Below are 12181 nucleotides of genomic sequence, written 5' to 3'. Positions count from 1 at the left end.
TTACCATACTGGGCAGTGAAAACCTTTTTTAGAAGAGCATAAAAGTGAGTATACTGCCTCAGACATAGGGCCCATTTGGCCCAGTGCCCAGATTCACTGTTCCAGCTGCAAACTATTTTCAGTTCAGAGGGTTATTGAACCCTCTGTGATTTGTAGTCAGTATTAATGACTGTTCTTCTAAATATCTCTCCGTCCTCTTCTTTAATGTATGCAAACCCAACATCCTCTGGCGAAGAGTTTTCCAGCTATGTGAGAAACCATCCTGTTTTATTTGTTTTGAAGCAGGTTTCTACTTGCTTTATTTGATGGTCCCCAATTCTGGTCCCAGAAGAGACTACAAACAGTTGATCCCTCATCTGCTCTCTCCAAACCACCCATGGATTTGAAGACAGCTGTTATATACTCCCTCAGTTACTGTTTTTTTTTCCCTGGCCAAAGGCACTACTCAGTCATTCCTTGTCTGAAAGTTGTCCGTACCTTCAGTCATCCTTGTTGCTGTTTGAAATTTTCCAAGTTTTAATATGTGCTATCTGAGAGCAGGGTACCAGAACCGCATAGACTCCTCCAGGTATGTGCAAACCATGCATTTGTACAGTAGTATATAGGTGTCCAATGTTTTAGTCTCTGTTTTTAACTCATCATTCCAAACATATACTTCAACTCTTCACCACGATTGGCTGTTGGGCTGATGTGTTTGTGGTACTGTTCTGTTGTACCCCCAGACCTTGCTGCTGAGTAGTGATGGTCAGCCCAGACCCCATCACTTTGTATGTGAAATTAGGATTGTTTATCCCTTTTTACACATATCTACATTGCTTTTAACTGCCATTTCTTTCCTAGGCATCCTCAGGTTCTCCGACAATTCCAATCTGCCCTCGGTCTCACTGCTCCGAACAACTTCATGCCATCAGCGAACATTGCCATCTCCCTGTTTACCCTCTTTCCAGGTCATTTATGAATGTGTGGAACAGCAGAGCTCCAGCACAGACCCATGCATAACTCCACCAGTGATCTCCCTCTGCTTTTTATTCCTCCCCTCTGTTCCTCTCCCTTAACCATTGATTTCTTCTTGTGAAGACTTTCTCTCTTATGCCATAGCTGTTTAATTCCCTTAAAAACATTTGGAGAGGGACTTCATCTTGACTTCTTTAGCAATCCAAGTAAACTCTCTCAATTTCTATAACACTTGTACCCACTCTCTACAAAACTCTCCAAGAGAAGCCAGCGTTGTGCCTCCAGCATGGAGCACCCCACTGCCTACAGCCACTTCGCTTTTCCAGCTGCCCCTTTGACATCTCTGTGTCCTTTGGAAGGTAAGGACACCAAACCTAAGTACGTTATCTCTAAGTACAACCTCTAGGGAAGTTCTGTTGCTTTTGATTAATTATGAACATTAGCAGTTTTCAACCCTGCGTTCCAGGTCAATGGGGACAAAAAAAAGATTGACTGCAATAAGAGGATTTACAAATGTGTTGTCAAAAAGCAAGATTGAGTCAAAGAGGCAGATTACCAGAAAAGTAGCAAGCACACAGGCTTATTTTTGTCTTAGCCCTGAAAGCCTCTTTTCTATAGTGGAGTCTTCCATATTGATGAGCATATAATATCTTGTGATGCAATTTGCTGAGTTTGACCTAGAAGAAATCACTGTAAACATGTAGGATTTCTTTGCAGTATGGACATGTTGCTTGTATACAGCTCAGTAGGTCTTGGCTGCACAAGGCTGTTTCAATTTTTAATGAAAGACTCCTAGAAATGAAATATTTAACACCTCTTTCTGTAAAGTCCAACTCCCCTTACTACCACTACTAACATTGTAAAGAGCAGCGATACTGCTCATTGGTCTAAGTTTTAGAGTAATGGATGAAAAGAAAGGTTTTATTTTTAAAGTTGGATATAGTTTGCAAAGATCACTAACCTTGAACTGAATCCTGCAGTTTGTACTTACTAAGGTCACTGGGAATTTCAATTAATAGGAAGATTTTAATCAAGTGAGAACTGGGCAAAACCTTATTGACTTTTTGGAGAAAAATCCTTTAAAATTCAAAAGAGCCCCCCTACACAGATTACATGGTATATAGAGAGAGATTCTTTAAGCCATCTGAAAGAGAAATTAATTGTTCTACATTCTGCCCAGAGGCGACAATAATTAATGCCAACCCCTTCTTTTGATTAATTTTAAATTTCCCTGTTCATTTCTAGGAGAAATCTTTAAAGAAATCCATCCCTTACAGTGTGCATTTTCCCTCCTGGGCGTTGGAAATGTTTCTACTATATCAATGGGAAACCGTAGTTCAGAACAAGAAACTTTAAACATGAGTTGGTGCCAATGGAAACCCACAGAATCTGCGTGCATTACAGCACTGGCTGATCAATAGTAATTCAGGGATGGAGTAGCATATCTTCAACTGAGAAATATTTCAAGGCTTGATTAGTTGTGCTCCTTTTCCATTGGGACTATAGTGCAATCTTCACTTATAAAGACATGTGATCTGAAAGCCTGAGGCAGAACAATCCTTGTTGTCGCAGGAGAAGCTTTTCTAGGATGCAAAAGCTTTTACATCCTCTTCCTTGTTTCTAAAAGCTGTGTCTTCTCCACAAAAATTATAAAAAAAAAAAAAAAGAGCAAGCTTAGGATGGCATCAACATCACAGCCTCTGCGAGGTAAAAGGGCATGTAAAAAAATATTTTGGGCAGTGTTTCCTCATGCCTGCTTCATTCTCTCTCTTGTGATCTACGCTTTTCTTGGGGCTCTCATGTTTTCCCACATTGAAGGTAACCGGAAGGTCAATTTAAGTGAAGAATATAGAAAATTTCTGCAGAATCTGTGGTACATCTCCAGAAATTTATCAGGTATGTACTGGAATTTCAAAATTACTTAACTGTACAGGGAGTTACTCATTCTCTTGCTTTTTGAATGAGATTTTTGGCTTTTGAAGACTTTCTTCAAAGCACTAACAGCTGAACCTGCAAACGGGATTTTCCCTCTGCTTACCTAATGACTGCTGTTGTTTGCTTGTCTTCCTTAGCTGTGATTTTGACTGCAAGCTTCCCCGGTCCCCGTGCTCCTGCCTGAAAAGACTTTTCCTGAGGTGCCTGTGCTCTCCCTTTTGTCCAACTTACCCGAGGTCCTTAAAGAACAGCTGAAATTCCCATGGTATTTCCCTCTGATTGCTGGGGACTGAACCTACTGTCCCGGAAAGTCTCTTCCAGCTCCCTCTTCCCAGCTCTGAGCGTTCCTGCCAGCCCTCTGGCGCTGGGATGCTCGGATGGAGGCAGGTGCAGGGCTGTGCCCTGGACCCGGTGGTGCTGATGGAGGAGTTAGAGGGGAGGAGAAGGGGTAGAAATCCTCCTGGATCTGTGTCGGGGCTCATACACGGGCTTGGACTTTCACTCAGGTAGCTGTGCGTCAGTTGTGTGTGTGTGATCTGTCTGGGGCAAGCATCCCAGTAGATGCCCTGCTTCTTTATGCTTATTTTTGTGTCATATTTTGACTTTGTTGGAGCATAGCTTGTTTATTTGTCGCTTGTTTCTTTACTCAACAAAGCCACTGGACCCACCTGATTTTTTTGGGGGGGGTGTTGGGGAAGGGGAGGGTGAGGTGAATATTTTTATCTTTTAAAAGAGTACGGGCAAATCCTCAGCTGGAGTAAACTTCACTGGAATAACAGGCTGCCTGCTCCCTGAGTGACGGTCTGCAAACACTCACCGTATCTCCTGTTACTGTAACAGATAACATGACAGAAAATGAGGAGATATTTAAGGAAAAAATCCATGCACTGCTCAACACAGCTGAACGAGACTGGTTTGTCAATCCAAAAGATATATGGACTTTCTTTGGGTCTCTCTTTTTCTGCTGCACAGTATTCACAACTGTGGGTAAGTTCAGAGGTAAAATAACCCCCTGCAGAACCAATTGTTATTGCTGCTTTCTTTAATGCATTTCTTCCAGGGAATTTAAAAAAAACCAACAGACCAACCCAAAACCCAAATCCCCTTGAATTTTTCTCCTGAGTATTGACAATGAGTCTGCAAAGGGTTCTGCAAACACATGTAGCTGAATCACAGAAGCAAGCCAGAATTTAGTAACTAGTGATGGTACAGGCTGATTAGCTGCATCATTACATACATACTATAACATGTACTCATATGTGACATACACAAAACTATTAAAGTGAAAAGAAAGCTCCATTTTTTCAGTCCAACCTGATCCTTCCTACTATTGTGTGTTATGTTGGGTAACGTTTTCTTCACTGGAAAAGGTAATTCAATATGCATATACTGTTTTTCAATTGCTTCCCTGTTATTTATGTCTAACCGAGATTTGTAAATCTATGGCTCTATAATTAACCATGCTGTTGTTGTTCACACTTCTCCAGGTTAACAGCACACGGCAATGTTTAAGTCATACCTCTGAAATCTTTCATTCTGACCTCATATTTCAAAGGAGGACCTAGATCAAATAGGAACCTCTGTTCTGGTTTTGGCTCCCTCTGCATTGCTAAATAAAACTCCTCATGCTCATTCCCAAAGCTGCTTGTATCCCTTTGCTAATCTTTCTCAAATGCTGGCAAGTACAGACACTGACTATCTAAATTTGTCAGAATCAAAGCTGGATGGGAAATAGTCCCACAGCATTGTATCAAATTGCAAAGACATTTCTCCACTGCATTAGGATATACTCAAGATCCCAGCAAGGGTATGCACCTTAATGCAAAAGAAAACCCGAACCTTAAGAAAGAGCTTATCCTATACAAGGAATAGCGTGAGAGTTAATGTACTCACTTGGAGCACGTAGGAGACCCTTGCGTGCTGCCTAAGTCACAGCAGAGGCTTGAACCTCAGACTCTGATGTCTTAGGTGACAGCTCAAACTCAGCTTCTTGCAGCCCTTGAGTTCGAAGACAAGTCATCTAGGTCGTCAGAGACACATACTGGAGATGCAGACCTGAATTCTCACCCCAGTGAATATTTTGTGGTACAAAACCATCAGCTGGGAATGTTTGAAAAAAGACAGTTTATCAGAAAGCTTTGGCTTCAGCAAACTGATGAGATACCATATTGTTGAAAACTTCTTGCCTGGGTATACTTACCCATCTCCATTAACATGGGACTTTACAAATGTCCCCATACACACTGATCCAACATATTTATTTCTAAACTGCCATTATTTTTGCCCTTCATAGCACTGAGAATTAGCACAGCTTCCTCAGGTTTTGAGCAAGTTTGGGGATCAGTAGGAAGCCTGGAATATTTGTTGCTAATAGGTGGCTGTTTCCATTGTGGTGCGTTTGTTATTTGCAGTATTAGGAACTGATAAGTCACTTCAGGTTAGAGTCAGCTTAGCTATCTTTAATTATCTAGGAGAAGCTAGGCATCTAGTCTGAAGGTTGGTGGTCTGAACTGCTACCTCTTCACTGCCCGTGGAGGTTGCCTAGTGGCTCAGCTAGGCTAGATTTCTGGATAGCTAAATTTAAGCTCAAAATAAGTTTTAACCCTTGAAACTGCACTAGGTACTTTTAATGCATGGAAATTGAGAAAAATAAGAAAGGAAAATCACTTTGTACAATAACTGCAATAATTAACCTTCCCCAGTTGCTTCGGCAGTAAGGATTAGAATTCCCAGTTAGCCAGTGGGGAACAGAGTGACAGAGAATAAACAGTTTTTCAGTGCCTCGTAGCAAAGGAGGGACCAAGGTTGGATTCAGACCAAAGGCCATGGCAGCCATTAGTGAAAACAAACATGAATGGACAAAGAAAATTAAGGAAACCATAGCTCAGCATATGAGCTAACAATCTTACAGGCCAAGTACCTGGCCTGGGAGATCATCTAGAAAAGAACAATGTTTGTGAAGGGAGAGAAGAAATGCTTTATGTCTTTTTGGAGGATGAGAAGATAAAGGGTTGTTAAAATTTAATACAATTAATATAATGCTGATGTTTTCTCCCACTGTAATGGAAAAGCACTAACTTACAATTTAAGTTTCATATCCAATATATTAGAGGAAGGAAATATAAATACCAAAATTGAATTTAGGAGAAGGATCTATCTTCTGCTACCATTTTATGTATAATAAAGGCCATGCGTCTGGTAGTACTTCCCTATTTGTTGTAATTTATATTTGTAAGCTTTAGCACTCTAGAATGAACATGCATTTCCTCATGTGATAAACATATGCTTCCTCACTTGATCCTTTGTTTTTCTGAGTACATTTAAGAGACTCTGAAAGCTATGAAGTCAGTACAAACACAATGTCAATACAACATATGCCATTAGAGCTAGAGCTGATGAACTAGGGACAATTTCAAAGTCTGTTATTAGCTTACCATTCGTCACAAGTAGTTTTGGCGAAGAAATTAAGTTTGAGATAAGGATCTCATTGTCCCAATCTGATCCATAGTGCTGTCCCAGGTTCAAAATTCAGACAATCAGCCAGATCTGAATCTTCCCAGAGCTCCGGGAGTTTCATGCCCAGAAATCATGCAGTCATGCTGTAAGGTCCTGGGGGCTGGCCAGGAGATGATTCCCCAGCTCCTCCCGCCCAGTCCGTTACCTTCCCCCAGTATCAGCTGTTGTCTCTTTGAGCTCAGCCCTCAGCTCGATTTCCCTGCGGAGGGACCCATGGACCCGAGACCTCTCTTGCTGTCTTGCCTTTTGGACCCTTCTTAACCCCAATTCCCAGGTTAGGAAATCTTCCTGATAACAGTCTCCAGCAGGACACAGGCTGCACCCCGACCGGTCTTGGGCTGGCCCCAAACCTTTTGTTTCTCCTCCCTATATGGCCTTTTGTCAGGCAGTTAAGTCAAACAGCTGATCAGGTAGGAAGAGTTAATTCGACAGAACTGGCAAACTCTAAACCTCCAAGTGCTTGAAGAGGTAGGATGCCTGCATTAGTAACTAGCATTTGAGACTCAGAAATTTTAATAGCTTCAAAGCAAAGCCAAAAAGAACAGTATGCTCTGGACTAAAAATTGACCTTTAAAATTGACAGCAATGAAAAGCTCAGAGGATGTGAATACCTAATAAATCACAATGTTCTCTCTCTCTCCCTTTCCCTTCTCTTCCTCCTTTTGTTTTCGTTCAAGGTTATGGTAATACCTACCCTGTGACACGGATTGGAAAATATCTCTGTATGTTGTATGCTTTATTTGGCATCCCTCTGATGTTCTTGGTCCTGACAGACATGGGAGACATCCTTGCGACTGTCTTATCCAAGTCTTACAATGAATTCAGAAAACTACAGTCAAAAATTCTAGCCTCTAAACTCTGTTCTGGATCCACATGTAACAAAGGGGACGAACTGAAATCAAGCACACAGTCTAAAGTAGGGATCAATGAGTCCTTGACTATTATGGAAGTGCTGAAAAGTCAGCCAGGTGTTAAAAGGAAGCCAACCAAATATCGCAATGCTGAAATTTTTGAAATGTTAATTGCCAGAGAAAATGAACACACAAAACCAGCAAGAAATAAAAGCATTGAGAGATGGAGTTCATGTCCCGAACTAGCCAGGGGAAAGACAATGTCTAGAGTAATTGAGAATTTTGACAAGATAGGGAAACAGTTAGAAAAATTGGATGTGCCCATTGTATTAATGGTGCTAGTTATCTTTGTGTACATCTCCTGTGCAGCTGCTATTCTTCCAAACTGGGAAACCAGGTTAGATTTTCAGGAAGCCTTTTATTTCTGCTTTATCACCTTGACAACTATTGGATTTGGCGATACACAACTGGAACATCCCAAGTTTTTCTTGTTTTTTTCCCTCTATATTATTATTGGCATGGAAATTGTCTTCATTGCTTTTAAGCTGGGCCAAGACCGCTTAATTGGTTTGTATAAAAAGGTGATTTCATTTTGTGGGGAGAAAAAGATGCCATCAAAGAAAGTATATCCAAAATAAGAGCAGTCATTTCTCCTTCACTTGTAAGCATTGGCAACTGCAATGAGATGAAACTGTTCCTGTGCATTTCTGCCTTGGGCTGACAGGAGGCATATTTTATTCTGATTTCCTCTGAGAATCTACTGTAAAATGGCTGAATACCTCAGGAGACATTTGATGAAGGCATCTCCAGGGAGTACTTTCCAACAGGGTTTCATCTTCCCGAAGATGACGCATGACGAAAAAGCAGAAGACTCTCCTTGCTAGTGCTCCCTAGCATCTTCTGCAAAGCTCTGACTTTCAGCAGCCTTTCTGTCCTCTCTCCCACAGCAAACCAGTTTAGGATTTTTTTTTTCAGCATTTGCCCGAGCAAGGCCCAGATCACTGTCTCGTCCTGCCACCTTGTCTGCAGCCAGGGACAGCTTGGTTGTGGCTGTAGGCACTGAACTGTGACAGCGTGCTACTGCAATATGATTCATCATCAGAGAGAGTTGGGGAAAAGAAGTATGAACCCAGCTGCTCTTCCATCATGACTGCAGGTATTGCAAACATTGCACCTTTGTGTAGGCCAGGGGAATTTTAAAATGAAAGGAAGGACACCAAATTTTCACCTCTTTCTCTGTCCCCTGTCCAGAAATCAGACAGAAAATTGTTCATCTGTTCAGGGCTGAACCCCCTCCTTTTCCCTCATCATTTATCGTATCTGTACCCAGCCCAGAGTCGCCACGTGTCTCATGGTGTCCAGCTACGCAAGTGCTTGTGACAAGTTCTGCTCCTGAGTTGGCCACCTGGGGGAAGGCACGCAGCAAACCTGAAGGTGACTACAGCCGTGGAACAAAGCTCCATCTCTTTGCTGTTAAAAAAGCATGAGGGTCTGGGGACGCCGGTCCCAGAAGTCCTCACTCCTACTTCAGGTTTTACTCTGTAGAGACTGCTTGACTTCTGGGAGTTCCTTGACCCACTCATAGAAAGGAAAGCCTACCTGTTTCACTGGGATGTGGTGAGGATCCTGCAGTTATATACTTGTGGAGCACATTAATATGTGAATAATGCTGGTTCTTCAAGATTTTGCGTATATTATTAATAATCTGAATTGAGCTATCCATGATAGATAATTTTTGCTTTAAAAAAAACCCAACCCACACTCTATAAAAGAAACCACTGACTTTAATTAACCGCCTCTTAACCTGTAAATTATACGCTTGCCCGCTGAATGTGAACAACATCCTTAGATAGTAAAGCATGCTTGATTATGACAGAATATACATTATTCTCCATGGTAAATTTGCCATTTGAAGCTGAGATTTTCAGAATATTTACATGGCATCTTATCTCTGTTACACTCCATGTACATGGTAATTTGTATTCAGTCCTTATTAATAATTAGTTGTGCTTAAATACTGATGATATGTAAAATATATAATGAGTGATAGTATACGGAAAAGTGCTTTATAAGAATAACAATAAAGAATACAACAGCTGGAAGGAACTCTGGTTAACTTTTTCATGTTTGCCACAACTTTGGCTTCACATACAAAGTCCCTCCATTCAGACTACTCTCATATTACTTTATTTTATGTCTTTGGATTAAAATCAGTGTAGAACTTTGGATCTGTGCCAAAGGTCTCAGAAATCAATGAAAAGACTTGGATGATTTAATGGGCTTTGGATCAGAGAACTGCACTTCCTGCTCCTCAGGGTTTTTCCTTGTGATATGCCTAACACTGCCAGCATTAGTAAGAACTGGTCTTTATATCATTTGACTAGCTTTTCTCATATCAGTGAGATCTCATTTATGCAGAGGGATTAATCCTGAATTCATCCCCTGTAGACTTCTCACTAACGTGGTACCTTGATACCTTCACATTTACTTTATAGACTTAAGTCAGGGAATTTTGGCTGGATTTTTGCATTAAGGATTCTGCACCAGATCATTCTAGCTATGGCCAAGGGATGGCAGTAAACAGCTTTCCTTCACATAGAACTTGTCAGTTATAATGGGATAAAAACATATTTTATAGAAGGAGAGAGGACAAATCACATCACCATGACCCTCTATAAAATGACAGTGCACCTGCCTCTTGACTACAGTGCACAGCTCTGGTCCTTCACCTCCCAAAGGAAATGGAAAACTGGAAAAAGTTTATAGGCCAGGGAAAAGGATGAACAAAGGTAGGGAACAACTTCCATATGAGACATGAAGAGTAGCTCTCTAGTCTGGAAAGAGGTGAGTGACTAAAGGAGAGATGTGTAACATTATGAGGGCACAGCGGAGGGAAATAGGGAATGATGGAATGATTGTTAAACATCTTTCATTATGAGAGCTAGGGCTGCCAAATGAAACTTGCATGTGGCAGGTTTAAGAAAACAAACAGAAAGAAGAGAAAATGGTACTTCACACAACATATAATTAAGCCATAGATATTCCTTGGCACGGGAGGGTGTGGCAATTCAAAGTTCACATTAGATCAATGGGAGATGGGACAAAATCATGAAAGGAAAACTTGAAAAACGATTAAATACAAGCACTTCTGGCTCAATAATCACTGAGTCCCAAATTGGCAGATGAGGAAGAAGCATCTCTAGAGACTTTCCTGTCCTTGTGTTCTTCCTTTGCAACCCGCTGTCTCTGAGACAGAATACTGGTCTGCATGGTCTTGTTCTGACCTGAGTTTAGTGCCTGTAGTGCATCAAAACAGATTGTTACATAGCTAACAAAATACTCAGCAAATCTAATTTCTGAAGAGATATTTAGTTTCACATTTGCCTGCAAGGTAGGCAAACCAGCACATTCTGATTCTGCAAAACATATCACAAAAAAATGTGATTTAGGCAACACAACACAACCAACCTATAGCAAATATAACATCGTCATTTGTCTTGTGTTGTGAACCTAAAGGAGGGTGGAGAGCTGGACACACACCCAAATGTCAGAGATAAAAAGGGATTTATGTCTTCTACTCAGGTGCACTGAAACACTGATCCCACACAAACAGGAATATCTGACCCTAATTTTCTTACTATCGAAGTTGGAAGCCCAGATGACAGAGCAGTACGCAGCAGCCTTGCGCTGACAGTGATTGCAGCGGTTTGGTCTGTATAGCAGGATCTGAATGTAGCTCAGTGAACACAGCAAGAGAGTTAATGAAAATGAAACAAAGTAGTGAGTAGTGGTTCATTTAGTGAGCCTCAGGCATAAATATTTATGAGTTGACTGCTCTTATCATGGTCTAAATCCTAGAAGAATTCAGTCTCTGCCCCCAGAAGTTTTTATTCAACAAAATTGACATGGAAATCAGCTTTGTTTGCATCAAAGCAGTACAAAACATCGCTTTTCATAACTTTTCTCCATCACGTGCTGCATGAGATGGTGGATTAGCCGTGAAGGGCTTCATGGAAGAACTTTTCTATGAGGAAAGACGTGACTGATGGGGAAAGAGTTGCTTGATGTATAACCCACAAAGGATATGAGTTATTACAGACCCAGCTGGAGAGCTTTACAGATCAAATGCGCTTGGCGCTGAAGGATGCTGGATCAATCACTCCTGATTGGGCCAAGATGGCAGCTGTCACGAGCAGTTAGGAGCGGAGAGGAGGGTATTCCTGGTGTGGGACTTACAGAGGGAGGGACGGAGGAATGAGCAGAAGGGGCAGAAAATGATCTTGGGCAGAAGGGCTAGAGGGAGAAAATGCCAGCAACAGCCGAGGAAGGAGCCATTTTCTGTAAGGACATAAACATGGCGAAGAGATGCTTGAGAGACCGAAAATACGGTGAGGGCTGGTGCCTCTGGCCTGGGGAATGTTTGCGCAGCCAGCCCACAGCTGGAGAGCCCTTCTTAGATCAGCGCGGTGGTCGTGGTGGTTGGGCTCCGGCACAGGTCTCACTATCAGCAGCCACAGGCAGGGCAGAGGAGTTTGTGCGAGGAAGCCTCCCGAGAGATAAAACAGTGGCAGAAAGAAGATACGGAGACTGAACCGAAAAGCCATTAATGAAACCATCAGAAATATTCCTCTTACTCTCTGCTTTGTCATTTAAAGAACAGCAACCCATTCAGAAGGAACTTTTACATGAGTAATACGTCTAAGGATTCAGGAAATTCTTAATGGGATGTAGGACTTGTCATCTGTGTGCCAGTAGTTCAGATGTAGTCCAGATTTTAGTGGGCTCAACGTTAATAACATCTGATAGCACTTTGATGGCCTTTATGCTTTTTCAACTCGTTCCAGGTGGAGATGCACCCACATCACAAAAACACTCTCATATAATGAATGTTAATAGCACGTGTGGTGGCAGGCTCGGCAGAGGCA

The 12181-nt window shown here is 41.7% G+C and overlaps 1 protein-coding gene across 1 annotated transcript; it reads left to right on the top strand.

The window, feature by feature from the left end:
- The first annotated feature begins 2633 nt into the window (after window positions 1–2633).
- Window positions 2634–9356, top strand: KCNK18 (potassium two pore domain channel subfamily K member 18). The gene is made up of 3 exons (XM_030030827.1): window positions 2634–2850; window positions 3730–3876; window positions 7083–9356. The coding sequence occupies exons 1-3, from the start codon at window positions 2634–2636 to the stop codon at window positions 7892–7894; spliced, it is 1176 nt and encodes a 391-aa protein (XP_029886687.1). The 3' UTR covers window positions 7895–9356.
- Window positions 9357–12181: the final 2825 nt, after the last annotated feature.

Source organism: Aquila chrysaetos, chromosome 11 (assembly GCF_900496995.4).
Source record: "Aquila chrysaetos chrysaetos chromosome 11, bAquChr1.4, whole genome shotgun sequence".
In the NCBI taxonomy this organism is placed as follows: domain Eukaryota; kingdom Metazoa; phylum Chordata; class Aves; order Accipitriformes; family Accipitridae; genus Aquila; species Aquila chrysaetos.
Note: the sequence above shows the minus strand (reverse complement) of the source record. Positions and strands in the feature narration are given on the sequence as shown.